Source organism: Excalfactoria chinensis, chromosome 8, assembly GCF_039878825.1.
Source record: "Excalfactoria chinensis isolate bCotChi1 chromosome 8, bCotChi1.hap2, whole genome shotgun sequence".
Taxonomy (NCBI): Eukaryota; Metazoa; Chordata; class Aves; order Galliformes; family Phasianidae; genus Excalfactoria; species Excalfactoria chinensis.
In genome coordinates, this window is record NC_092832.1 from 9,805,261 (window position 1) to 9,833,195 (window position 27,935).

The 27,935-nt window shown below is 46.1% G+C and overlaps 1 protein-coding gene across 2 annotated transcripts; it reads left to right on the forward strand.

The window, feature by feature from the left end:
* Window positions 1–9,977: 9,977 nt before the first annotated feature.
* LRRC8C (leucine rich repeat containing 8 VRAC subunit C) lies at window positions 9,978–27,930 on the forward strand. 2 transcript variants are annotated; one of them, XM_072343077.1, is made up of 3 exons: window positions 9,978–10,114; window positions 19,518–19,659; window positions 21,772–27,930. In XM_072343077.1, exons 2-3 carry the CDS (start codon window positions 19,522–19,524, stop codon window positions 24,040–24,042), a joined length of 2,409 nt encoding a protein of 802 aa, XP_072199178.1. In that variant the 5' UTR covers window positions 9,978–10,114; window positions 19,518–19,521; the 3' UTR covers window positions 24,043–27,930. The 2 variants fall into 2 exon arrangements, with proteins under 2 accessions (XP_072199178.1, XP_072199177.1); XM_072343076.1 differs by lacking the exon at window positions 9,978–10,114 and having other exon boundaries at window positions 19,112–19,659; window positions 21,772–26,336.
* Window positions 27,931–27,935: the final 5 nt, after the last annotated feature.

A 27,935-nucleotide genomic window follows, 5' to 3' on the forward strand; every position in this document is an offset into this window, starting at 1 on the left:
ACTGGCTGTCTGAGAAGTTCTGATGCTTATTAGTGCAAAAAGTAAACAGTGATACTAAGGGGGATGAAATATACTGAGCTCTGTTGGAACAGTTGTATTATATATGCAAGTTTTAAAAAAAAAAAAAAAAAAAAAAAAAAGGTGAGGGAGTCCTTTTTCCATTAGTGAACAGCTGTCTTTAGTTCAGGAAGAACCAACAACAGTAAGTTTTTTCTCACTTTCACGGCTGTGTCAGAATTTTTGCTTGTAAGCACGTTCCTGCTCACCTTTTCCTTTTTGCTGGTATTTGCATGGAGCAGAGGTCAGTGTGCAACTTGGCCATTAGTTTGGAGTGTCTCCTTCCTAGTCTTTGAGTCGCTTTCTTTCAGTTTTTCCTGAAAATCTGCTGTTTTCTTCATATGCCTTGAGTGGCTCTCCTCATAAGTACTTCATTTCATTTGGAAAAGTGGGGAAATAAAACACTTGTTATTTTGAAGCTGTAGCTAAGATCTGAGTAACTTCCAAACGAATCAATTGTCTGCTGTAGTTTTTATTACTTATTATGAATGTAGAGCATAACATACTCTACATGATTTTCAAACAATTGAATGAGTAGTTCCATTACGGAGAATAGATAACATTAAATCAAATATGTAAGCTGCTAATGTCTGGTGTCTAGCTGTTTTCCATCTGGAAAAATATTGCATCTAATGGGTTATGGTAGGTAAGAAACAGAAAGCGGGTTGGCGTGTATTCTTTTGCTGCCTTGCTTATTTACAGGGAGTCACAATTATCTACCCCTGTTTCATTTCTGTGTTTAGTAAAATTGATTTAATCCACTGATTTCATAAAAGATGTCTTCCTTGACTGACTCCTCTCTTTGTTTAGTTCTTTCCAATCCATGCACTATTGTCCTATATTTAAATATCGTGGTGTGTGTATAATGTAGGCTGTATAGCAGCCTTGCTGGGGTCATTGTTTTAGCTGGGGGTTTCTGTTCCATTATGGGTATGTGTAATTACTTGTGTATATGAGGAGGGCAACTATTCTTGTGTGCCAGCTGCAGTGAGATTTTTGGCTAGCTGTTCTCAGAAACATTTCACTGTCATTGTGCTACCAGGTATCCCCAGACTAGTCACTAGAGGTCAACATCATCATCTTCTAATAGAGCAGTAAGTCTCATGTAATTAAAGAGCGATCTCTTGCTTGTAACAGATCGTGCTTCTAAATGTGTTTGATGTTCCCGATGAGATGTTGCTGATACTGCCATTGTTCAAGGTTAAGAAAAGACAGAAGTCAGTAGTTTCAGTGCAGGCTTTTAGATATCAGGAAGAAGGGATAAAAAAACAGCTGAAGGTTTTTTGCTCGTTGAACCTGAGGTCACTTTTGGTGAGTACTTTGGAACAATGACAGAACCAATAGAGCAGAACAGTGAAAAACCCTTTATTCTGGGGCCATTAATATGTCAGAGTTGTGTGATATTGTCCCTCTAGTATGCGTAGCCAGGGATTCCCATCAGTGCAATGTGTGCTTTATTAGCAGCATAAGAACTCATGGAAATCCCAAGGATTTTTCATATACAGGAGGTGTTATCTTTACATTCTTTGGGATACTTCTTATGGTTTCTAACTTGGACAGGCATACAGACTCCTTAACTGTCTGGAAAGAAACTGTTCCATAACGAGATGATGTTAAGAAAATTGAGACAGTGAAGAGCCCAGCACTGCATCACTTAACAGGCAGTTGAAGGAAAAAAGCTGAGGCTACAGATCAGTGTCCCTGAAGATTTCCTCATTGCTGGAGTATTTAAAAGTGACCTCCCTCTTACAGATTTAACACTCTGTTCTCATCTTGAAGGCTTTCTCTTGGATAGAGCACTTGCAGAATCTTTGTCCCCGATGTAGCCAGTTGCCTATTTTCTTGCAACTCAAATGAAATTAGTTTATCCAAGGTTTGTTTTGTAAAATTTGTTTGAAATTCACCAGAGCATTAAGTTACTCATCGTGTTCTCATTCTTTGTCTGATATCCCATGGGAATATGATATAAATAGTCTTCATCCAAAGAAATCTGTGGAAAGTGTGTATGTTCCGAATGTGGTATCCTCTGGGCCTAAAACATCCTCCCCGCATTTAATGACTTCTGCAAGAGAGCATGAATCAGTGTTTCAAGCGTGCATCTATATAAAATCTATTTTCAGCTTTTAACTTTACCTGGTAGGTCTTAAGAGGAACACTGAAAGTGAAGTGGTGCTTTTTTTTTTTCCTTCGGAGAGTTACTCATAATTTCCTGTGTTCCTGTTTTTTCATGAAACCCTGGTGTTCCTTTCAAATGTACAGAACTCAGGCCACTAGTATACTTGTATTTCTTATACTGGAGGAAAAAGAAGACAGAAATAGTATTCTACATTTTTTCTGTTAGAGTTATCCTAACTGAGGCCAAGGGACTTGTCAGGAGAAGGAATGCAGGCTGCCCCCTGTTCCGACTGAGCTGCTCTCTCTAGGCTAAGACAGCTGTGCTGCTTCTAGGCCATAAGCTTGTCCTCTGAGCTGTGCCAGGCAGCTCTTCATCCCTGCTCTGGTCTAGTTCAGGATCTCTGCACAATGGTGCCTTGCATGGGGACTTGCACTGCAGTGAGGAGACTGGAGTTCACATCAGAGAGATGCTGTGGATGTAATGGCAAAATATAGGTCTGAGGGCCAAAAGCTTAGTTCCCATTTCTAATGCATCATCCTTGGTAGACTGACATCTCTGCTTTTCCTTAAATGTGAGTCTAGGCAAGAGATATTTTCTGGCATATGGTGCTGTTACATGGTTAAGCTGAAATTCTTTTAATAGTTTGGGCTGGCACAAACTGACGGTACAGTGTTCTCTGCTCCCTCCTGTGTCTGTAGATATTTCTACAGCTTTGCAGACTACATGTGTATATACACGTGTATAAGCTAAGTAAGCCAAGTGCAGAAGCCAAAGCACTGGCATCCTTTCTACCTGTACTGCAAATTGTAGTATTACCCATAGCACAACTCTGGCATGATCAGCACCCTTTCCAACAATGTGTAAGCATGTCTCTGGATGGCACCATCCAGCTGACAGTTTGGTTTTAGTCCTGTTGGTGGCAATAGGGGAGTGAGCGGTATGGAAATGGACTGTTACCAGCAGTACATTGATATGGAAAGTGACCGTCATGTCATTGTTTGCTATTTAAACCTTGATAAGCTGACTGTATCTAGTTGAATATCCTTGAACTCATTAGTGGGTTTTCATATTCCTGTCTCCCTGCGCTGGACCAAAAAGTAAACAACTAAAAGAAATAGAAACATGTTTGTATATGGTGAAAAGACCATCAGAAGTGGGAAGTATGCAAACACTGCAGTAGCCATGGTGTAAACTGGATTTGATAACTGATACCTTATTTATAAGTTGCAGTCTTTACTTAATAGTCACTTTCAGGACCTGAGCCGTACTTGATAAAGCTGAGAGGCAAATATATCCGCTCTGTAAATTACTATATTTCAGACTTTTCAGATTGACCTTGTTTAAATGTCAATTTTCCTCCTTCAGTATGTTGTAGAAGAGGATATGTGAATGAAGAGAGCAGAAGGCTCTACTGGGATGAGGGTTTTTAGAGTTAGGGTACTATGGATAGGCTGCGGTTGAACTTGATGATCTTCAAGGTCTTTTCCAACCTGGGTAATTCTATGATTATATCCAGAGACCGTTCTGTGTGGTACTTCATTTTGAAAGCACCCTGCTTGTCTTGTGTCTTAGAGCAGGCTTTAGTTGACATGATTCAAGGCAGCAGAATGGATTTCTTGATTAGCCTGAATGGAGATGTTTCCTATTGCTTTTGAATTCCCAGATGCCCTGTTCTTTCCTCTCAGAACTGCAGAGTTTACCAGTTTAGATGGAATATTTGCCTCTGTCCCTATACCTAATGGTCATCAATGCATTCCTTTATTATTATTAGATGGAAGCACGAGCAAAGAGCTCTTAACACCTTCATCAGCTCTGAGATCAATGAATTTGATTTCACAAGATAAAATCATGGACAGGTTACATCTTATGCTGAGATAATTTGTACTGTTTTGTTTCGGAGTTTGCTTTTGATATATAGGCTTCCTGTTAGCTTGGTATGCTTTCTTCATTCTTCTTTTCACAAACTAAAATAGCCTAGTAGTGCAGAGACCATTGGCATTACCTTTGTTCCCTTGTTCTGCTTGTGTTTTACACAATCTCCGGGAAACAATCCTATTCCTGGAAATTCATCACATTCCACACAGTTGTGTGGCCTCACTGATGGTGTTCTCCAACTGTTTAAAATAATTCAGTGGGGCTTCCATTTGTGTTTGGGATTCCTGGAAGGTTTGTCACATAGCGTGCTCTAAAAATGCCACGCAGCAGATGAAGTCAGGCATAGAAAAATGCATGTTTTGAACTCTAGAATTGTCACTACCCAGTCTAAAGGGGAAGTTGTCTACTGTGTTGGCTATTAAAGGTCTCCAGTGAAAACACATCTTTAGCCTTTTGCTGATCAAAAAGTCATCTTACCACATCCACTCAACCGACAGCTTGGATTTCCATCTCCTTAGTTTTGTGGTATAAGGCATGATTCTTGCTCTCATCTTGATCTCCATGGGTCCATTCCAGCCCCACTCTGTGATACCTGCAGACCTCAAGAGACTGTTACAAGTTTCCTAACACTGCTCACTTTCCAGGCAGCCAGCTTCTGCAGAGACTCTGCCCACTGAAGCTTTTGTAGGAAAGAAGTGCTGCATCAATGAAGTATGCTGTGTTTTGAGTTGTTTCCCTGCTGAATTAGTATGAAGTAGCCAGAGCTGAAATTGTGAAGTTAAACTTGTATTTTTGGTATTTTTCTTCTAAGACTTGGAATCGAATTGATTTGCAATGAAGTGCAAGGCTAATACATGTGACTGAAAGAATATTTCAACCATGGGCAAGTCCGAACGTAAATAATGACAGTGGGCTCAGATACATTCCACATAAGCAACTGCCAGATGAAGAAGTTTCATGTGAAGCACAGCACAGGATGTATGCTGACTTCCCCTGTTGGAAGTAGTGTTGGCCTGGACCTGTGTTGTATATGTAAGCATAAAATGTGTCCATTCATCCAGTGCGAGAGCTTAGTCTAATGATGATAAGAGAATGTTGGGACCTGTTTTCTGCCATTACACTACTGGTATAAAGAATGATTCAGATAGGATGATGTAAGGCTTTCCTTCTGCTGTACTTCCCTTGGCAGCAGGATGGCCTGCAAGCTGTAGTTTCACACTGGGTGTAGAAACCAGACTAGATCATAATTTTAGTGTCTGATATCCCAGTGATGCTTAGCACTACAAATTCAAAAACATGATTACTTTTATCTGATGAGACAATTCTGCATTAAGAGTCACGTGGCTCTTAGAGCTTCTGAGATCCCAGAGGAGCCACCAAACAACACTTTGCTTCTTGTTCCTTATCAGCTATGATTGTATCAGATAATTTACCTTTGCAGGTGAATTGGGTAGCTCATTCCCTGTCCACCAAGCCTCCTCTCTCCTGCCAGGCACCACGTCTCAGAGTCATTCAGCAGTGTGATGTTTCTCAGTGTTCATCTGTTCCAGCAATTAATACAAAACCTTTTATTTTTTTATTTTTTATTTTTTTTTGTAAGTTTAAGTTTAGGCGGCTTTTTGTGTTTTACTACTAACTAATTTTGAGGACCTATTCTAATCCTGGCCCTTTCCTGGCTAATAGGCATACCATGTGTCTGATTGCTTAGGCATACCATGTGTCTGATTGCTTAGGTATACCATGTGTCTGATTGCTTAGGTTCCCATGCAGAATAGGAAATTAAAAATTCCAGATAATTAACAAATTCTTGATGTTGTTTATTTTGAGATAACTTTTAAAACATAACAGAAGTTCGGGGCCTGTTTCACAAACATTTACTTGATGTGTAAAAGGATATTTTCACAGAGAGTGAGCTGTTTGCTTTTCATTTGATTTATTGACACAGTTTTGCTAGCAGTAAATGATCTGCAAGTAACTGTTGAAAGAGTGGACAAAAGAAGAGTAATTTCCCAGTGGGATTTCATGGTGGAAGAGTGGGGGAGATTCCAAGCTGAGGTCTAATGGCAAGAAAAATCTGGGATCCTCTGAAACATCCAAGCACAAAGCATGATGCAAAGCAGACCACAGCCGAGTCTCTTATCTCTTACTGTGATGTAACCCAGGGGAGAAGGCCATGTAAGCAGTGACTCAGCCTCGTACAGCTTCATAACCAGGTTACTGGTCAGGGTACCTCACTGTCCTGACAGACACTCCCCTCTGAGTAGAGCTGCTTGGTATGGATTCTGTGCATTAGTGAGGATCATGGCCCTGCCTGTGTGAGGGACAGAGGAGTGCTGAGAACACAGTGTAAGTAAAAAAAAAAAACAAACATCACTTGGATTAAGCGATCTGAGTGCTGAAGCAAGGGTAAGAGGTAGTGCCCATACAGGAAAAAAGGCCTCTGTGTGCACGACCAAGTGTGGCTGTTCAGCAGAGACCTCAAGAGGAGGCAGAGCCAGGGAAGCTTAGGAGTCAGGAGTGTGAGGACTGAAAGGGTGGAGCTGCCTCTTATCTTGAAATCCCCCTGTCCGTGCTATAGTTTGCTTATTCAGTCGCACCAGTGAAGATGCACTGGTAGTAATAAAAAAACTATTATTTGGAAAGCGATGGTTAGCAAATATAAAATGCTTGTTGTGAGCTCTGGTTGCTGAGCTCCATCACTCCTGCCTTGTATGAGCCACCCCCTTGGAGTGCGGGGCATCTAAAGATGTCATGTCCTGTGAAGTGCACGGCTGGGAGCTGCAGTCAGGTCTGGGTGTAGCGGTGCAGCTCGCTGGTCAGGTCTGCAGGCACGCTGCTGAAGGAAGCCCAGCCATCAGAAGTGATACAGAAGGAAAGCGTCACTCACATCCAGGAGCTCCAGTTCAGCCAGAGGTCAGGAAGTGGGAGTTAGCCCTTAGCCCTGTGCCTTCTGGCACAACTTGAGCTCTCTGTTTTCTCAACAATACAAGGTACGTGGGGAGTGCTGTCAATAGCTACTCCACAGAGAACTAGTCAGGCCAAATTCTTCCCTGGTGTAATGGTGTTGCTTTCATTGTAATCAGAAGTACTGAATGCGGCTCCTCTTTACTTGGGAACAACAAAAGAGCTCGGGAGATGAAAAATGATTTCATTGTTTGCCTTCTGATTAAAGTGGTTTTTAATACATGAAAAATGTTGCTGGATTAGGAGATGACAGCTTAATCTTCACCTTGCTCTGAAGCTTTGCTTCTCCTGTCTTGATTCAATCCACAGTCTCCGTGCAGTTCATTTTCAAAGTATTCCCAGCACGCTGCTATTGTTTAAACATCTGCTGTATCCGAAGTTGTGTTTCAGAAACAGCGCTGTGGCAAGGGGTTAAAATGTAAATCTGCAGAAAGGCAAAGTGGGGAAAAGATGAGCTGTGAGAGAAACTTGAAGCAGCTGAGAAGTGCTGGAGCTGTCAGAGCGCGCAGCTCGGATCTGAGTTGAATCAAGTCACAGAAGTAGTTTCTCAGTACTTTGTCTGAAAGCAATTTAGCTTTTCTGTGTTAGCAGATTATGCTGTTTTCAACAGTTGCTGGGAGGAGATGACTGATGGCAAGCATTTCCATTGTGGGTCTGTTTCCAAGAACAGTCCAAGCTCTTGCATTCAAGCTGTGGTTTTCTTGCCCCGCTCAGCTTCAGGAATGGGTCTGCCAGGCTCCGAGCCCTTTGCCCCCAGTTTCTGGGCTGTTCATGAGACCCGAGGCTCTTGAGCACAGGGTGAGTCTTTGGAGTAGGATTTGAAGATTTGGGGCTGTACTCTGGTAGATGCCGTGTTGGTGCTGAGCAGTGGCTTCAGGCCTGTGCAGCTCAACCCTGGGTCCCAGCAAGGAGTCGGCCCATGGGTGGGTGAGTGCTGACTGCCCAATGTCCCCTGCTGCTAACAAGGCAGTGCTGCAGCTGTCTTGCTGCAGTGTAAATACTGCAAGGCAGCCCGCGGTAGCAAGTGATAACACCTCTGGAATTTGTAAATGGTGACTGTAGGACAGGCCAATTGATAGTGGATGCAAATGCTCAAAGTTGGCAGCAGCAGCATGTCTTAGGTGGCCTGTCCCACATTCCTCAGGAGTCAGTGGGAAACAGAAAGGTTACCTTAAATCAAAGCATGCAAAAACGTGCAATTGTGCAACTGGTTGAATCCTGTCTCTATTTTGGTAGAAACAATGGTCTTAGTAAAGACCCCAAAAGGACTTCAGGCTTCAGCTGCCCATGTGGCCCTAAAGAAAATAAGGTCACCATTTTTCAAATAAATTATAGTGGTTTTTTGTTGTTGTTGTTTTTTGGCAGCATGTTTCTGATGCAGTTGCTGGAGCTGCAGTTGTGTGTTTAATTTCAGGTGTGAGTTTTGGGTTTCCTCCCACAGGGAGCCCACAGAGCGGCACTGCCCTGTGCCTCCATCCTCTGGGTATCATTAGCTGGGCACGCTGCCTTTCCTGTGGGGTGTGTGGGGCTGTCGGGGGTTTTGCCCATCGTTATTCCTCACAGGGCAGAGATGCTCAGCCCTCAGCACAGGGCAGCTACTCTGAACAAAAATAACCCCATAGTCCACAACAGGAAATGTTAACAATGGCAGGATTACTGCCTACCGTGTCACCATCGAGCAACTGAGAGGGAGCTGAAGGAAAGGCAGCCGTGTGATTAAGGGAACGGGAGGGACTGACTGATGAGGAAAGATTAAATGAGCTCAGTGATGACGGCAGGGTGAGCAGAGAGAAGAAACCATCCAGGCCAGGGAGGGATTCTCTAAGCTGCTGCCAGGAGTTAGGAGTAATGGAAAGAAACCAATAAAATGAATGCTGCAGTCATGGTAACGGCTTCTTTAGCTCAGAAACGAAACCCAGATGGAAACCTTGCTCGTTTCTCCTGTTTTAATCTTCTGCCACATCCCCCTACGTGTGGGGGTAACCGTCACACCGCGTACTGCTGAAACGCTGCAGGAATCTTTCAGGCTGGCGGCTCCGCAGGGAGGGAGCTGCGCCAGCGGCCGCTCATGGCGCGGCAGGCTGCGGCCTCGAGGTCCCCGCAGACACAGCGCGACGGGGGAGCTCGGCCGAGCCAGGAGGCTCCGTGCGGTGCTTGGGCTACTGTGCCACCCGTCGGATCCGCGCTCCCGAACGGGGCCCCGCGCCCGGCCCGCAGCCTCAGCAGCCGGCTGATGGAGGGAGGCACGGCGGGGCGGGAGCAGACCCCGGCCCTGAGCTCTGCATCCCGGCCCAGGGAGCGCTATGCGGGCGGCCGCGGGGCCTCACGTCCTGTTTGTTTCCATTAACTCCCCCCCGTGGGGTTTATGTATTTGTGTTTCTCCGTGTTTACATAGTTGTGCCGTCCCTCGGGGGACACGCGGGCCGTCCCTAAGGCCGGGGGCAGCCACGGAGGGCGAGTGCCTCCCCTCGGTGCACTCCGTCCCGGCTCAGTTCCGCCGGAGATGTAAATCTTTCTTGGAAACGTGGGGCAGAAGTCCCTTAGAGCACGCTGTTCCTTTCAGCAGCGCTTCTGTCTGCGCGTTCTGAATCGCCGGGCTGGAAGTTTGTGTTTCCAATTGTCGCTCTCCGAGGCGCTTTCCTGCGGTTAAGGCGATGCCAGCCGCGGCGCAGCCCTCTCCGCGGTCCCCTCACCGCACCGCGCTTCACAACGAGAACTTTCCCCACCCACGGCAGCTCCCGGCGGCGGCGGTCCCCGAGGCCTCGGCCGCATAACGGCAGCGCCCCCCGGCTCGGCACGCGGGGCGGAGCGCGGCCGTCCCTCCCGCCTCTGCGGGGCCTGCGGGGCGGCGCGCCCGGAGCTCCTCCGCCAGCGGAGACCTCTCGGCCCGCGCCCCCCGGCCCCGCCGCCTGCGTCAGGCGAGAGACGTGGCCCGGCGGCGGCGGTCAGCGGCGGGGGCGGAGCGCGGCGGCCGGCGGCCTCCCCGCCCCGCCCGGCCCCTCCCGGCCCGGCCCTGCCCGCCGCGCTCGGCCCCGCTCTGCTCCGCGGAATGATCGCGCTGCTGCCCGGCCGCCGCCCGTGAGCCCGCCGGACGCGCAGCAGGTAGGACGGGGCTCGGGGCCGCTCGGGGCCCGGCTCTGCGGAGTGGCGGCCGCGGGGAGTTCGCGGTGCCGGTGCCTCCGGGAACGGAGCCCCGGGTGGCCGCGCTCCGCTCCCGGAGGGGCGGCCCCGGTCGGGCGGGGCCCCGCCGGTCGGGCGGCCGCGGGGTAACCGGCGCCGAGCCGGGCGCGGTGCCGCGGGGCTCGCGTTGCTTTACTCCCGCAGCCCCCGCGCCGCGGCGAGTCCGGAACACGCCGTCCGCCCGCGCCGTGCTGTGCCGCGCCTCCGGGGCTCGCTGTGTGCGCCCTGCCGGGAGCGCGGGGCTGGCCCGGCCTGGATGCCAAGCGGTGCGGGCGGTGCTGCTCGTTGCTCCCGGGGAGCGGTTGGCCCAGAGAAACGGGGGTGATGGAACGTTGCCGAATGCTTGTGCTGCAATTGCGTTGGGGTGGAGGTGTTTAAAGGTGAAGGGTTTTACTGCGGGTGTCAGTGTGTGCGTCGTGCATTGCGCTTTTTAATTTTTATTTTTACTTTAAGAGTAAGTACCGGCGTTAAAGAAGGATGTGGTGTTCGCGAGCGGCCGTGTGTGAGCGCGCACGTGTCTGCATTTGCTTCCATGGAGCTCAGTAGGGCTGGTGATGCTTTAAAGTAACCCTGGGGAGGCAGAAAGGCGCTCTGCGAGGTGGCGGTGGGGAAAAGGCGCAGCGTGGGAGATGAGGCAGAAATGCCAGTCCGATCCCGCTGAGCGGCCGCGCTTCCTCTCACCCCGCCTTGTTTCAGAGCTGCTTTTGCTTTTCCTTCTGGCGAGGGCAGCGGCCGGAGGGCAGCGCTCCCCGCGGGCTGTCCTTCTCCGAAAGCCCCGTGTGGCCGTACGGTGGGTCCGGGGACTGAGCGTGGTGTGAGCTGGGCTCGTCCCAGCCAGCCTTGGGCTCCAGGCCCTCGATGTGCCCGGGCTGCGGTGCAAAGCACCTGTGGTTTCTGAATCATTTCCTTTCTCGTTGCACTCTGAGTTTGCTAAAATGCACGGCAGCCATGATGCTATTTTCCTCCAGTCTGAATGCTAACTGGCTCTGCTGTTGGTTTTAAAGTAATACAACGTTCCATCCTTTGTTTGTTTGTTTGTTTGCTTGTTTTATTATTATTATTAATTAACCTTGGAAGAAGTTTTTAAAAGGATGGGAAGCCTATAAGCCTAGTGGTTGCATGTCCAGCACTGGATGTGGCTGGTGCTGATGCCAGCAAAGCGCAGCACTGTTCTTGAACTCCTCTCTGGAGCTCTGTGCTGGGCTCTGCCTGGAACTGGGTTTTGGTGCCTGCCAGCTGCTCCCTGCAGCCCTGCTACCTGCCCCAGGAGCAGCATCACACCAGCCCTGTGCCCAAGCGGTGGTGTGATGCAGCCCCGTGACAGTGTAAGCCAAGGAGCAATTCCCTCAATTGTCTGCTGACCTCTGCTTGCGCTGGTTCAAGTGGCCGCTATTCATTTCCCAGCCCAACTCTTTCAATGCTGCAGGAAGCAGAAAATCTCTGGTGGTACTCCAAACAATTCACAATGTCAGGGGCTTGGGTTTGATTGTTCAGGCTTTTTCCTCCCTTTGGGAAAACCCAGTGGAAAGCTCTTGTCCTGGCCACCATGGTGCTGTGCATGGCAGGGGAGGGGCATGGAAGTGCCTGAAGAGGAAACATTCTACACCCAAGAAAAAGAGTCCCCAAATACTTCCCCAAAAACCTCATGTAGTAAAGCAAAGAAGCCATTTTCTCTCCAAAACGATTTGTCAGAATGTTAAGAAGTGTTGGATTTCACGTGTTCAGCATAACAGAAACTTCTCTCTCGCCTCCGAGTAACATGCCCAGGGATTCTGTGTGACCGCTGTGGTGCAAACTGGTGGTGGTGCATCTGGGGAGCACAGGAGGTGTGGTTTACCTCAGGCAGATATGGCTGTGCCACCTCGCCTGCTTGGAGCTGCTGGCTGTGGCAGGGGGCTGCATCATCACCTCCCAGCCCTGCAGGAGAAGCAAACATTGGTGCGTGGGACCCAGCAGCCCCTGCCTCAGCTTCTTGAGTCAGTGCCTGACTTGAGGGGCTCAGCTGGCACAGAGCAGGACTCGTAACCGCATCATGTGGAGAGTCCTCAGCTTTGATAGGGGTGGTTTCTTTCTGTGTTTTTGACACCATGGAGGTTGTGTCGACTGTTTCCATCTCCCAGAGTGGAGTGCTGGGGCCTGGGCTGGCACAAGGTGATACATCACAGCTTGCTTCTCAGGACAGTGCTCAGGATGTACTTCTCTCTCTTTACCTTTCCGTTGACTCCAGGCAGACAGCATCCAGCCTTGTATACCAGCTTCAGATTCTGGACTAAGTGGTGCTCTGTTGAAAGCAGTGAGATGGGATGTCACATCTTCCTTCAGTGGCAACAGCACATCATTGATTTTGTAGGGGTTGGAATCTAAAACCCCGTAATGTGGCAATAAGGCTGTGAGCTGTGAGAATGCTTCCTATTTCATTTGCTCACTCCTGGAGCTGAGGTGGCAGCTTGGATTGCGCAGTTGCCCAGCGTCACAGTGGAGCAGAGCACGGGCCTGGCATTGCCATGCAGTGGGGCAAGGTACTGAGACACACGTGCTTTATGTCACCCTGCAGTGGCTCAGGAGCAGAGGCTGCTGTAAGGAAGCACTGAGCACACTGTCCGAAGCTTATAGAGCAAGTTGAGTGTTCACACACAATGTTGTCGGAAAAAAAATCTTTGTTAAATGCAATGTGACTGAAAAGAGTATTTGCTCTTTGCCATCATTTACTTATGACAGTGTGATCTGACAGATTATACACCTGCTGTGATATGGCCAGAGCCCCACACAATGGCTTTGGGGTTGGAGGACTCAGCCTTTCTGCTCTGTGGAGTAGCCATAGCCTTTCTGATGGAGCAAGCTTTGAGCTCTTCCCTCTTCAGCAAGCTAAGGCTGGACGTGGAGCTGAAAACATCTGACCAATTCAGCAGATAGCTCTGGTTTTCCAAATCTCTGTGGTTTATAATCTTTAAAAGCCTTCCTGCATGAGCAGCAATTCCGGTTCTGTAGCTGTTAGTGCTTATCTCTGGGCGCGTGTAGATCGTATCCACTTCATGCGCTGGAATTTCTATGCATTTGGCTTTTCATTTTTTCAGGACTGCAGATAAGACTATGAGCTGTATTTTCATTGTTGGGGATTTTTGTCACAAAAGATGGTTTGGGGGCAGGAAAATGCATCAGCAGCGTGTCGGGCTGAGAATACTCACGTGTTTATTAGGGCGTTTGGGGATTCGTGTTTTATGAGACTGTTGCAGAGTTTAGAAAGCTCTCTTGTGCGGCCTGTGAGCAGGAGCAGAAAAGGTCCTTTATGTGAAGGAGCCTCACAAATCACGAAAGCTGCATTTCTTTAATGTTTTTGGCTCAATCGCTGCATAAAAAGTTTTTAACTAACTTTTCAGCTGGTTGAGCTGCTTAGACTCAGAATGGAGCCTTTGTGCTTCCTGTCCTAATTGGGAATTAATTTTTAATTATATCAGCCTAACATTTTTTATGATGAGTGCTTGTGTTAGCCTGGGGCCCTTCGCTATTCCTTTGACAGTGTCTGGTTCTAGTTCATGTAATACTGTCTGTCCTACAGTGTTCTTTCCGTCTTTGTCATCTATCTGAGTATCAAAGTGTTTTGGATAGTCTGGTGTAAGCTTGATCTGCTTTGCTTTACTCAATCATTTAGGCCCATTTCTGCAGTACTAGAAGAGCACTTCATGGATAGTTTCTTGCTTGTGCTGGAGTTTGCTGCTAATGGTTTGCAGTCGCATGAAGAATATTTTGCTACTCTGGAAAGAGGGCCCTCAGCTTGAGTAATAGCTCTGATAAACCTGGGTCATGATTCCTGAAGCTGAAAGGTGGTGAGTGGTGCATCTGCAGAAGCCTTTGACATGGGAATGTATAGAGTTCACTTTGCTTTGAATTTGGACTAAGAGTTCAGCAAAGCCAAATCTCTGTGCAGTGCTATCACAGAATGCTGTGGTACAAAAGAGCTCCTATTGATTCCATGGAGATCTTATCTGGCAGAATCTGGCCCTGGACACTTTTTTGTCTTCAGCCCAGCTGAGTGGAAGTCAAAGAGCTGCTGACAATAGGAAGTATTTTTGGTGCAGAATGCATGAAAAGGGACTGTGGCTCAATTAAAACAAACAGCAAGGTTATTGTATGGGATGCCGCCACCAAGGCGGCACTTACTGGATGCGTAGGTGGAAATTGCAGCATATACTTTGACATGCAATTCATGACAGTCACTTCCTCGTTATGTCCATCCCTCACATCTCCGAGCTCTGAGCTCAGGGCTGGGAGCGGCTCCGGGCACTGCGGCAGAGCTGGGAGATTGCTGTTGGCTGCAGGGGCACCAGGCTGCAGCTGTTGGCACAGGGTCTTGTGAGCTGGCTGGGCTTTGGCCAGTGCCTGCACTGTAGCTGAATGCAGTTCTGGTTGTGTCTGGCATCACGTTGGCTCCAATGGCTCTGAAGGGGAATTGCTGTCAATTTAAACTCAATCATTTGTAGAGAATTGGAAAGAAGTGGTGAGTTACGACTTCACAGCACTATTTGTTCCTATTCCCCACCAGAAGTGGTAAGGGAAGCGGGCACCTTTCTATTGCAGCCGGGCTGCTGAGGCAGGGCAGTGCTGGGAGCCCATGGCTAAGTCCCAGGAGCCCTGACTCATGCCTGTCGGTCCTTCTGGCCACATTTCCTCACTGCCCTGGGAAGATGACTTTCAAGTAGTTTGTTTGACAATACCATAAACACATGTCTTTTAAGGATGACTTGTTTGTATGCAAATGGATTGGTTTTAATGACTGTCCAGTTCCTCAACGTGGGCTTTATGTTTGAGCAACGGCATCGTTTGTTTGTTTGTTTGCCAAATGGTGGCATTTCTTCCTATGGAAACCTCTGCTGTAATCATCAGAACGCAAAGTAGCCCATGTTTGAAGAAGTGGCAACATGCAAGGCCTTTCTGCCGTGTTTCCAAAAAGTCAGCTTTTTAGGTAGTTTTCCCAACAACAACAACAACAAAAAGGCAGGTTTTGTTTAATTTTTCAGGAAGCACCAATAGCTGTAGTGTGTAACAGGGGAAACTACAGCAAAGTAATTGCCAGCACCAAATGCCGGGGTAGTTCAGACACCATTCCACTGCACGTACCACGTGTGTGAGAACTCAGATAAGGGTGCAGTGCCAAACTCTTGGGATTTAGGAGTTGCTAATTCCAGCCCTGAACATTTTATTTCCCTCCCAGTCTTGTCTGTTTTCCAGCCTGGATGTCTCCTCGCAATTAGATGATGAAGCAGGGCGAGTTTATCTGCAATGCAGGGAGCTCTGGGCACGTGCTGGAGCTGAGGCTTAGCCCTTGCAGTGGATATGTGCAAAGCTATGGTTTCCAAGTCTTATGAATTAAAATTAACCAGCTGTGGGCGGCTATTTACAGTGCTGTAAGAAATGCTTCACCCATACACTGGCCAAATTTGGGGGCTCAGCAAGGCACTGCCACCAAGTCCAAGACATGAACTCCTTGCTTCCTGTAATTGCCGCAGCCTCTGTTAAGTGTACACTGTGCTCTCTTCCTTTAATGAAGATGAATATGCTATAAATCATGTATGGGAACCAGCCCAGAGACCTACTTGCAGCAGTATTCCCAAAAGGCATTTCATAATTTATTCTAACACATGCAGGATGTTTAAATCAGCAAGGAGAGCTGGGTTAGCCCAGCCCAGCGCTTTCTCCTGTTGATAGATCTCTTATGTGCAGGACTGCATGGTCCCAGTTGGAAGTTCCTCAGTCTCACCCTGCCCTTTCTAGCTAGCACAGTGCTGCCAGGGCTTGGGGCTGCAGCTCCAGGGCTGGCTCAGGCTCTGTAGGGTCTAGTCCAGAATCTGAGGCATAATAGTGTGGCCGAGTGGTAAATAACTTGAATGTCTTTTCTGGTTGGCTTAAGAGATCTCACCAACTTCTTGTGCTTTCCAGTTTTAACTGGAGCCACTTTTCTGCAGCCTTACCCCTCTCCTACCACAGTGCTTCTCCTCCTTTCTCCCTCTAGTCTGTTATTTATGCCCTCCCCCTACTGAATGAATAAATTCTTGCTATTAATTGCCAGTCCAGTACCCAGAGGCCCTGTTTCTGGTGCAAGGCTGTGGATGTTAGTCTGAAACAACTGATGGACGATGGCAATTGTTTCAGTGCATGGCAGTGCACGATGGCAATTGCTTCAGTGCATGGCAGTGCAGTTGAGTAACTGCTGGAAGAGTAAGGTAGCAGAGGGCCTGACTTCTGGAGACAAACACACTTCCTGGAGGTGTCTTTCCCTTCAGAGTTGGGCCAGTCCCCAGTCTGAGGACAGGAGGTGATGGTCCTTGGTTAACTTGCTCTGTCATACTGGGCTCTTGGTACCGAGCTGGTGCTGGCAGATCTACACAAAGAGATGGAATGAAGGCAGGGACTTCAGCTCTCTCTGTCTGTTCCACTACGGGTGCCTTTTTCAGTCCCCATGCCTGACAGAAGCTGTGCCTTAGGAGCTTTGAGTGCAGGCTGCAGCCAGCACCAGCATTTGCCATGGTGTTCAGCAGCACGGTCCCTTCAGCTGGTGGTGGGAGCGCATCCATTCAGAGGTACGCTGTCTAAAATGAGTTAAGCTGCTCCAAAAGAATCTGCTTAAAAATAGCAACAATCACTTAGCAGTGCTGGAGCGTGGAGCCAGGAAGCCGTGAGGGGCCAGGAGCACATTTACTCAGTGTCGTATCAGAGATGCACACCCCTGAATGCTATGGGATCTGTGAGGGTAATGGTGCGATGTCTCCTCAGGTGCTCTGAGGCAGCCCAGGGAGGGAGAGCTCTGGCTCACTGTGGTTTGCCCTATCAGTTCCTGCATGCCTGACCCCTGCGCAGTGGCTGCAGTCCCTGTGCATAAGACTCTTCCTGCTGCTGTGCCCACTGCACTCCCCATGCTGCCATGCCGGGCATGTGATGAGTTAATTTCCTTTGTGTTGTGTGCTGTGTGTCCCTGCCTCCTCCCTGCATTTCCCCTGATGAAACCCAATTGCTCGGGAGCTGCTCTGCTGCCTGGCCATTTTGGAGTCATCCTCTGATTTAATCTCTTGTTTATTAAGGCTAATTTGTATCCAGTACTTTCCTTTCCCACTCGGATGTATTTATTCTCTTTAGCCCTTTCAGGTCACATCAAGTCATCATGCTGCGCTGCTCATTGCCCATGCATCAGCTGATGTCTCCGGGTAGAATTTTGCAGCACTAACTATCTGATATTTGGCTCGAAACTCTTCCTGTTTACATCAGAGAAGAGTTTGGATCTGACTGGGTGTTTTTTTTTTGTTGGGGCTTTTTTTGGGTGCTTTTCCACATCTCTTTCCAGCAGTTACTATATTTGTTTATTATCTTCAAGCACTTGCATGTCCCTTCAGGGTACTGTATTTGACCCTCATTTTCCTTTGCAGTGGAGATCAGGTATTCCTTGCACATGTTCCTGGATTACAGCATTCTATCTTATTATCACATATTCATTTTTCTTCATCAACTCTTCTTTATTTTCTAGGAATCATCACCAAAAACTGACTAATGGCTGTGTTTCTGTCCCCCTGTCTCTTCCCTGCAGCACTGCAATTCCTTCTTTATTTCCTTCTGGTAGCAGAACACTGGGTGGTTTATCTCATGGGCAGTTTTCTGTAGAGATGGGGGGGATGCTGGAAATACAAGGGAGAAAAAACTGTAAATTCTGATTTTAATCAACAGTCCAGTGTTTAGAACTCAACATTTCCTGTGGTGACTTAGAAGGGTATTTGACATAAGTCATATTCCACATCTCAGGTGCAATGCGTTTTGCCATTAAATAGCATTTTGAATGTGGATGAACTGAAGTAAGTTGTGCACTGTGGCAGTCCTGGCAAGCCCAGGCTCCTGTGTACCTCTCCAGCATTTTCTCTTTATTGCTGGTGCAGGAAAGAAGCATTGCTCTGGAGAATCTTGAAGAAGTGATCCCACTTCTTCATGTCGATCTCCACTTAATGTTTCTTGTGAATGTCTCTTGAGTTAAAAAAGTAGCCTGTCACCAGACATTGCCAGTTTACTTACCACGATTACATGCAGCAGTAATGCTGTTGTTGATTAACAGTTTTTTTTCCTTTCTTTAAACAATATAAGTGACAAACAGGTTCTGGTGTGGGACTGCAGAGCTCCTGGTGGACTTGGGTAGGTGAGCTGGGCAGGCAGCTTCACACTTGGACCATTATGGTGGGTGGCAGCGTGTGTCCTGTGCTAATGAGGATCTGCACTATGCAAGCAGTGACCGTTGAAGGGAACGAGGGGTCACAGCAGCATGTGTTTGTGCTGCCAGAATCTCCTTCATCTAAATTCCACACGCATCGCTTACGAGAAATGAAGCAACCCCATAACACAACAAAGGCCCCTAAAACTACAAATGAAATCTAGCAAATGCGGTGGCCACGCTGCATGGTGCGTCCTGAGGACTGCCCCTGGGGAGAGCTGTGTGCCTGAACCATGTTGAGGGGTTCCAGTGCACTGCTGAATCAGGAATGTGAGCTCTTAAAATGTGACAGTGATAGGCGGTGTTTGTGGTGAGCACTTACAGTATTAGTCAAAGGACATTTCTCATTAATTAATTGTCTTTGGGAGTATTTTTGTTACGTTCCCATGTGGATTTATCTTTCCATCATAACTTACTGGGGAGTTTCAGTGCTGGTTTGATCTCAAGGATGCATTACACAACATGCTGTAGGCTTTCGTATCAGTGGCTCTGCCCGTGCATGCTCGTCTGGTAGTTGATTTTTCAGAGGATCTGGTGACGTCAGCCCAGACATCTGAGGTGAAGATAAAGCCCTTGATCTGCCCATAGCACCCGCAGTTCTGGTTAGCTGAAGTGCTCTAGCAACTTGCACTCAAAACATAGCAGATTTAAAACTGTGGTGAGTACGCACGCAAATTTTCTGGCACATCACAGCAACCACTATGAATGGCAACGGACGTGAATGAAACGCAATAGCTAAGAGGACCTGTGAAACCTGAGCATGGGGTAAGGCTGTAGCCAGGCATCTGAGATCACGGCTAGCATGGAGCTGGAGGGATACAGAGGCCATGTTGACCCTCTGGTGTGGGGTGGGAGGCAGCGTGGGGCCGGTTTGTCTCCCTTCACACACAGGTCCTTGGTGCTGCCATGGGGCCCATTGAGGTGGGACTTGTCAGTGGGACTTGGTGGGAGGCAGCTGGGGACCTGGTGCTGCTTCGTGTCCTGGGTGGGTTTCAAGCCTTGCAGAAGGACTTTCTCGCTATCTCTTGTGGATGGGGAACGCTGGCTGCTGGAGGCTGAGTGCTGTCCTTGCTCTTTTTGCAGGAGGATGATTCCTGTGACCGAGTTTCGGCAGTTCTCCGAGCAGCAGCCGGCGTTCAGGGTGCTGAAGCCCTGGTGGGATGTGTTCACGGACTATCTCTCTGTGGCTATGCTGATGATCGGCGTGTTTGGGTGCACACTGCAGGTAAATCGGCTGGGGCAGGGCTGGGCGGTTCTTGCAGAAGTGCTGGGAGAGCGGCGGTGCCATGGGTTGTTAATCACTTGAATTTGCAGCGAACAAAGCCAAATTTACAGCTCCCAGGATTAAGGCTGTTTAGGCAGAAACATTGAATGGCACAGGCCAGACTTTCCACAGCTGCAAATCAGTAGAGCTGTGCTAGGGTCAGTGGAGTGGTGCCAGCTTAGATAAGAGCTGTTGGTTTAGCTTGAGCCTGGATGCCTGTTTTCACCACAATTTGGCATGCCAAAACAGGTGATCAAATTAAGTTCTCACACATTACCACATTTTTGCTTATGAGCTTGAAAATACGCAATTCTGTAATTTCTGTTTTTTCTTTTATTTGACAAACATCGACACTTTTATGTTTCAGAGTGATTTGAAATGGATGTGCTTATTTTATTAATGCCACCCACAACTAATATTATGCTTCCTCCATTCCAAAGCAGCTCTGAACATGCTTACATGTAAACAGTTGACACTACTGTCACTCACTGTAGCTAGATTTTGCTAAAGAGCCAAAAGCTGAAGAGAGATGGAAAATACTGTCTGGGATGGACTTCACACGAGCAGACAGTTACAGTACTAGCCCAGACAGGGATCTCTCAGTTTTTGGCAGGACTCAGAAATGGAGCTCTCATACTGACAGAGCCTTATTTCAGGAAGGTGTTGCTCTTTATGTGGCATAAGATTTTCCTCATACTGTGTCCCAAATTTCATGTGGAATCTACTGTGGTTTTACCTGGATTCGCCATTTCAGATATTTTCACTGAAGAAGATGCAGTATCCTTGTTTAAAAACGTCTCCTATACAGTGCTGTATTTTCCATCAACAGCAAAATGTTTGCTTAAGCACACGAAGTAAAGCTTCTCTTGTTTTTAAATATACCTGCTTGGTTGGATGAAGCCCACTGGAAAACACTGTGAGGAAATGCTTCAAACTTATTCTAACTTACTACCAGAGGCACAGAGTGTAAGTAATGGTGTATATCAGAATAACATTTACAGGCAAAGATTAACAGTAAGAGTTTCTGAAGTGTCGACAGTTACTCTTAGAAACATGTAGTCTCATCTCAGCATCTCCCTGCACCAGGGCAGATCATCAAGGAGGATGTGTTTTGGGAAGCTCTTGTTTCATACTCTATTCTTAGTGCTTTCAGCAACCACCATGTCAAAGGGTACATCCACACTACAGAAGAAGGCACATTCTTGTTTTGGGCTGATCCCACTTAGTCATTCATGGAAAATAGCAGAGCTCCTTGTTTTGTCACGTGGATTCATGTTTTAAATTCAGACCTCTGGGGACTGTGGCAGGTAACTCAGACTTATCCCAAAGGCGATTGGTCCCAAAAGGCAATCCCACCTGAGTCTGCCAATGTGGATGGACAGCCTAAATTAAGGAAGTTGCTCTTTTTTGTGTTATAGACAGACTCAGGAGCAGATGTACTTTATTCCCACAGGAGTGTTGTGGGAGAACTCTATATGAGATGCTGAATGTAAAAACATCCATGTGCATATGTATAAAACACAATTAACTCTCTAAGTATCCCTATCTGTCCTTATTAAGACCAAAGGTAAAGAATATTCCAGTGCAGATGTGCTCATGTTGACTCTTTGTCAGCCACTTTGGATGTGATAGGCATCACTGTTTGAGTGTAAAGTCACACAGATGCAGCTGCATTGCTTTCAAACCTAAGCTGTCTGAATACCCATGTAGCACTTTTGATAGGGTGAATACATCCAGCAAGAACAGCCTGTCTCTGCAGAGAGCAGTGCAGGAGATCCCTTTTGTGAAAACATTACCCATGCTTTTCCTTTTTCTGGTTTATCTCAGTGCCCTCTTATCCAAATAATGGAAAGCTAACCATTGTTTAAAAGGGGTGACCTAGTTCTTGGCATTTAGAACAAGTATCTTGCTGGGAATGACAGCAGTAATAGTTATCTCGCAGACTGTGGGACCAAGTGCTAGGCTATGGGGTGGAATACCTAACAGCTGGAAGAACTCCAAGGGCAGTATCCCAGTCATACAGCCATCACTGTTTGTACATCAGTTTAAAAGATACCTTTTTGTGTGTTTCAGGTCATGCAAGACAAGATAATATGCCTTCCAAAGCGAGTACAGCCTTGCCAGAACCAATCTAATACTTCACATGTAATTAGCACAATCCCGGATACAACCCCTCTTCCTCCACCCAAGCCATCAACCCCTCCAGCCACAGTTGAAATGAAAGGACTGAAGACTGATTTGGACCTTCAGCAATACAGCTTTATTAATCAGGTTTGCTACGAACGTGCCCTGCACTGGTATGCCAAGTACTTCCCTTACCTTGTCCTTATACACACGCTGGTCTTCATGCTGTGTAGTAACTTTTGGTTCAAATTCCCTGGATCGAGTTCCAAAATTGAACATTTCATTTCAATACTTGGGAAATGTTTTGATTCTCCATGGACAACCAGAGCCTTATCTGAAGTGTCAGGAGAAGACTCTGAAGAGAAGGATAACAGGAAGAACAACATAAACAAATCTAATACTACCCAACCGAGCACTGAAGGCACTTTGGTCAAGACACAGTCTTTAAAATCAATCCCTGAGAAGCTGGTTGTGGATAAGGGAACACATGGGGCATTAGACAAGAAAGAAGGTGAACAGGCCAAAGCACTGTTTGAAAAGGTGAAGAAATTTAGACTGCATGTTGAGGAGGGGGACATACTCTATGTCATGTATGTTCGCCAGACTGTACTTAAGGTAATTAAATTCCTTATTATTATTGCTTACAACACAGCACTTGTCTCAGAAGTTAATTTTACAGTCGTCTGTAATGTTGATATAGAAGACATGACAGGATACAAGAATTTTTGCTGTAATCACACGATGGCACATCTATTCTCTAAACTGTCATACTGCTACCTGTGCTTTGTAAGCATCTATGGCCTCACATGCCTTTATACTCTATACTGGTTGTTCTATCGCTCACTGAAAGAATATTCCTTTGAATATGTCCGGCAGGAGACAGGAATTGATGATATCCCAGATGTCAAGAATGACTTTGCTTTTATGCTTCATATGATAGATCAGTACGATCCTCTCTATTCGAAGAGGTTTGCTGTCTTTCTGTCTGAAGTAAGTGAAAATAAGCTGAAACAGCTGAACTTAAACAACGAGTGGACTGCAGACAAACTAAGGCAGAGGCTACAAACGAACTCCCATAGCCATTTGGAGCTACAGCTTTTCATGCTCTCTGGATTACCTGACACAGTGTTTGAAATTACTGAGCTGCAGTCTTTAAAACTTGAAATCATTAATAACGTAATGATACCAGCAACCATTGCACAGTTGGACAATCTCCAGGAGCTGTCACTGCACCAGTGTTCAGTGAAGATCCACAGCGCTGCCTTGGCCTTTCTGAAGGAGAATCTCAAGATCCTGAGCGTGAAGTTTGATGACATCAGAGAACTTCCACACTGGATGTATGGCCTCAGAAATCTGGAAGAGCTCTATTTAATTGGCTCCCTAAGTCACGATATTTCCAAAAACATTACATTGGAATCTTTTCGGGAACTTAAAAGCCTTAAAGTTCTTTACATAAAAAGTAACTTGTCCAAAATCCCACAGTCTGCAGTCGATGTTTCAAGTCACCTGCAAAAATTGTGCATCCACAACGACGGCACTAAGCTAGTGATGCTCAACAACCTGAAGAAGATGGTCAACTTGACACAGCTGGAACTGGTTCACTGTGATTTAGAGCGCATACCTCACGCGGTCTTTAGCCTTCTCAGTCTTCAGGAGTTGGATTTAAAGGAAAACAACCTCAAATCCATTGAAGAAATAGTGAGTTTTCAACATCTGCGAAAACTGACAATCCTAAAGCTGTGGTACAACAGTATAACATACATCCCTGAGCATATAAAGAAACTCACTAGTCTCGAACGGCTTTCCTTCAGCCATAACAAAATAGAGGTTCTTCCATCCCACCTATTCCTATGCAACAAAATCAGATATTTGGATTTGTCTTACAATGACATTCGCTTCATTCCACCTGAAATAGGAGTTCTGCAGAGTTTACAGTACTTTTCCATTACTTGCAACAAAGTGGAGAGCGTGCCAGATGAGCTGTACTTTTGCAAAAAACTTAAGACTCTGAAAATTGGGAAAAATAACTTGTCTGTCCTTTCACCTAAAATTGGTAATTTGGTATTCCTCTCCCACTTGGATATTAAAGGCAATCACTTTGAAATTCTCCCACCGGAACTTGGTGAATGTAGGTCTCTGAAGCGGACTGGTTTCACTGTAGAGGACGCTTTGTTTGAAACGTTGCCTTCTGACGTCAGGGAACAAATGAAAGCTGAATAACCAGCTTCCTCTTGCTCAGTTTTACAGAAATAACGCTTTTACCAAATACCCTGTAGAAAGTGCATACTCCGAATATGCATTTAGTTTGTTATCGTTTCTTCGCTTTCTCAAAAAGCCCTTTCTGTACAAACAAATTTGGAGTAAGGAGTACATATATTTTTAAAATAAAATTTTCTTGTATTTTTTCACTGTTTTAAGATATTTTTAAGTTTATTTTGCCCTGACAACGAGGGCGTTTGTAACTTAATTTTTACTAGCAAAAGTAAACGGTTTTATCTGCTGAGGTTTTTTTTTTCTTTGTTTGTTTGTTTTGTTTTGTTTTGTTTTTCCCTTTGGTAAATCCCAATAGGGAAATTGTATTTAAGCTGTATGCTTTGGATTGCATAATTTGTAACAGGTAATTATATTGTCTTCCCGGTTGCTGTTAATCTCGTAGGATGTGGTCTCCAACAGGTAGTCCTGCAGGTGCTGAATGCTTCATTCCTTCTTTTCTTTTTTTTGGTGGGAACTGAAGGTGTTCAAGATCGAACAAGATCTGGGTTGACTTCCCTTTAACTTACGACACTGTTTTCTCAGATGGTCAAAGCAAGTAGGTGTGGTTCTCTCTGTACAAGGGCTGGAGGTATTTTCATAGGTCAGAGGCAGAATGCAGAACTCCTCCAAGGCCTTTTGGAAGTGTAGTCTGTGTCTGTGTTTGAGTGCTGTCCGAGCAGGAGGCACTGACTGCAATTTCCGCACCCAAGATAGAGGAGTAAGGGCACAGGTCACAGAGGAGTCCCTACCAAAATGACGCGTGCTGAAGATTTTGTGAACAACACAGAGGGATTCAGCTGCCCGTTTCCTGCTGGCATGAACAAAAGGGGTGCAGTGAATGCACAGTGTTGGAAAAGTCAACCACGGGAGATTAAACACTATTTTCAAAAATGCTGTACCCATCCTCCACTTAATGTCCGGTCCTGCAAGGGAGAAAGTGTCCTCTGCATCTCTCAGTCACTTCCCACAGGGATGCTTGGCACCGTGCAGGACCAGGATTCAGAAAAAGTGCAATCGTCTTCAGTTAGTGAACCTTCTGGCAAGGAAATGACATTATTTTTAGCAGTGAACATGCTCCTTATTTGAGCTTTGGTATTACATTGCCAAGCCCAACATAGGAACATTTGCAGATTTGCAAAAATGGGATTCAGTGAATACATTAACTTTATCAAAGTCTCAGCCTCCAGAGGACAGTGATGAAGGCTGTTTTCCTCTCCCAGATAGTAATTAAATCAGAAATCATACACTTGGAGGTCTGTCTGCTTTTTAAAATCATTTAATAGTCAACAATATCTTTAATGGATTATGCTTCAAGTTGGGAACTTTGTCCTCTGAAACTGTCCTGTTCTTTATTTATCCAGCCGCTTGCTTTCTTCTAGGCAAGTTTGGCAGACACAGTCCATGATAACTCACGTGCTGCTCGCAAGCTAATTTAAGCTAATAAAAAATAACCATATGATAGCAAAGTTCTTGGCTGGGAGATCTTTTCATCCTATCCAGCAGTGCACATTTGAGTCAGATGCCAGCACTGGATAAATGCTTTGCGAGAATATCTAGGAGTCAGTACTTCTTTCTCTAGGAGACAATGCTGTTTATGAGTTGCAGATTGTTCCAAGTTCTATAAAATAACTGTTTGACTGTTGTTGAGTTGGTTGCTCGTAAATGTTTTCTAGCTGCAATCAAGTGTTTTGAACTACCATCATTCCGAGTTCTTGAGCTGATTGTTGTTTTGAGTCAGACGTACACAGGTGGGGAGGCAAAATGAATATTTCCTCATTCATTCAGGGTGCGATGCACTGTCCGATAAGCGGGTTTGCCCCCAGACCCAGTGAGTGATTTGTTGTGCTTGAGTGTGTTCTGGAGAAGGTCCGTGTGATTAATCAAAGCTGGGTCAGGCACGAAAGAATCAAAATGATTTGTTTTTAAAGTGGTTTGATTTACTTCTACGAAAGAGCTATAACTGATGTAGCTATTGCAAAAGCTACTCTTACTTATATATGGAATGCACTTATTGGAGCAGCTTGGCAGTATACGTATATTCTAAATGTATTTCACTTTGATGTAATGCGGGGGAGAGAAATGTTTCGTTACTCATATTAACCTAATTATGTAAACCAAAGTGCTGTTGTCCCTGATGAATGTAAACTGTTTAAAATGTCCCAAGTAATCGGTGGAGCTGTATAGTTCTTACTTAGATATGAAATATGGGATTGATTACATTTGAAGTTTTTTTTAAAAAAAAAAAAATCTTTATATTCCTAGATGTCGCGTTTTAAGCCTATAATTTATTTTGTGTCTAACGTTGTTCCACGTGCAGCGGTCTGTCTTCTGAATGGAAATTATGCACACCTCGTAACTGAAGGCTGGAGATTTGTTCTGTGCTCTGTTTTGAAATACATCGTGTAGAGGATATGGGGGTTTTGTTTGCTGCTGATTATATTTATGCCAGTGCAATCCCTCATGTGGACACAGTTACGTGAGTATAAAGTGCCTTGTGCTGGTATTTCCTTATTTACCTTCTGCATAGGAATAAACCTTACCAGCCTAAGCACTTTCAAGCTAATAACTGTATCTTCCCAAGGGTTTGGTCTGCTGGGACAGCTTAGTCAATGGAGCAGCTCTCTGCCCCTGAGGAGGGATTTCCTTGGTGTCCTTCCTCCTCTGCTCCTGTTCCATAGCATCTGACTGCTTTGATCATGCCTTTATGGCTCTGGTGCTTGTCTGTTCCCTGCACAGGACAAATCAGCCTACTGAGCCAGCAGAAAAATGAAGCCAGTAAGAAAAAAAAAGGGGGGGGGGGAAACACACGTTTACTGCAGGCTCAGCTCTCTGAAGGATTGATGGACAATCAGGTAGGAGCAATGAGGAGCCGGGGCTGCAGCCAAGGTCTGTGCCAGGAGCAGTCGGATGGGTCGCTTTGGAGATGCGAGGTCAGCTCAGCACTTGCAGAGCCATGTGTTGTGTCTGTAGCAGAGTCAGGTGGCTTTCATGGGTAGACAGCCCTCGGGCTTGTGGAGGATGAGAAATTATCAGATCACTGTTAAACTGAATGAAACAAACTCAGGTAGCTGCACTGCTGACTTTTCTATACTTACTATCTAGTCTGTGGGGTGTATTTTCCAAAACTGTATTATAGTATTTTAGAAGTGCGTCAGCTCAGAGAAGATTGTTTCCTAGTTCTGTATGACCTCCTGGAAAACATATAAAAGTGCCATATTTACTCAGTGATTCGTGTACTGCTCATATGTATACTCACCTGCAATTGCGTGCTAGAAGACTTTTCTGTGAACTATAATATTTGGCTTGGAATAGGTGAAAATTTTGTGGATAATGCTTCAGGCATGGTTTGTATGAGTTCATGTAACTAATTACACTAATCAGGTGCCTAATAACTAATACAATTGCCAGAATATAAGAAAGTCATTTAACATTGTTGCTTAAAAATAATACAAGTCTTCCTTGGAAACGGAAGCACAGGGGACAGAGTGCCTCAAAAATAAGAAGACAATCTTAACTGTGCATTAAGCCTGAAAAACAGAACTACTTTGAGATCAAAATCGGGTGGTGGGCACTTCCCCCTTTGTCACAGTCGGGATGGGTATCATGCTGACCTTGTGCATCTAGCCAGTTCAGCAGCTTCTGCAAACTGTGATTGTGAAGCACCCGCTCCAAGTCTCATATCACATTTCTGGCACTTCCACTAGTTCTTGTGTTGAGTGGTGACAAGTCCTGTAAGAACGCCAAGGAAAAGCTTCGAGATTTGACCAAATAGACAAACACCTTAATTCTGTAGCAAGAATCTTAATTTGTCAATAGACCTGCCTAGTGTTACACTGCAATAGAGTGCACCCAGGGGAAAA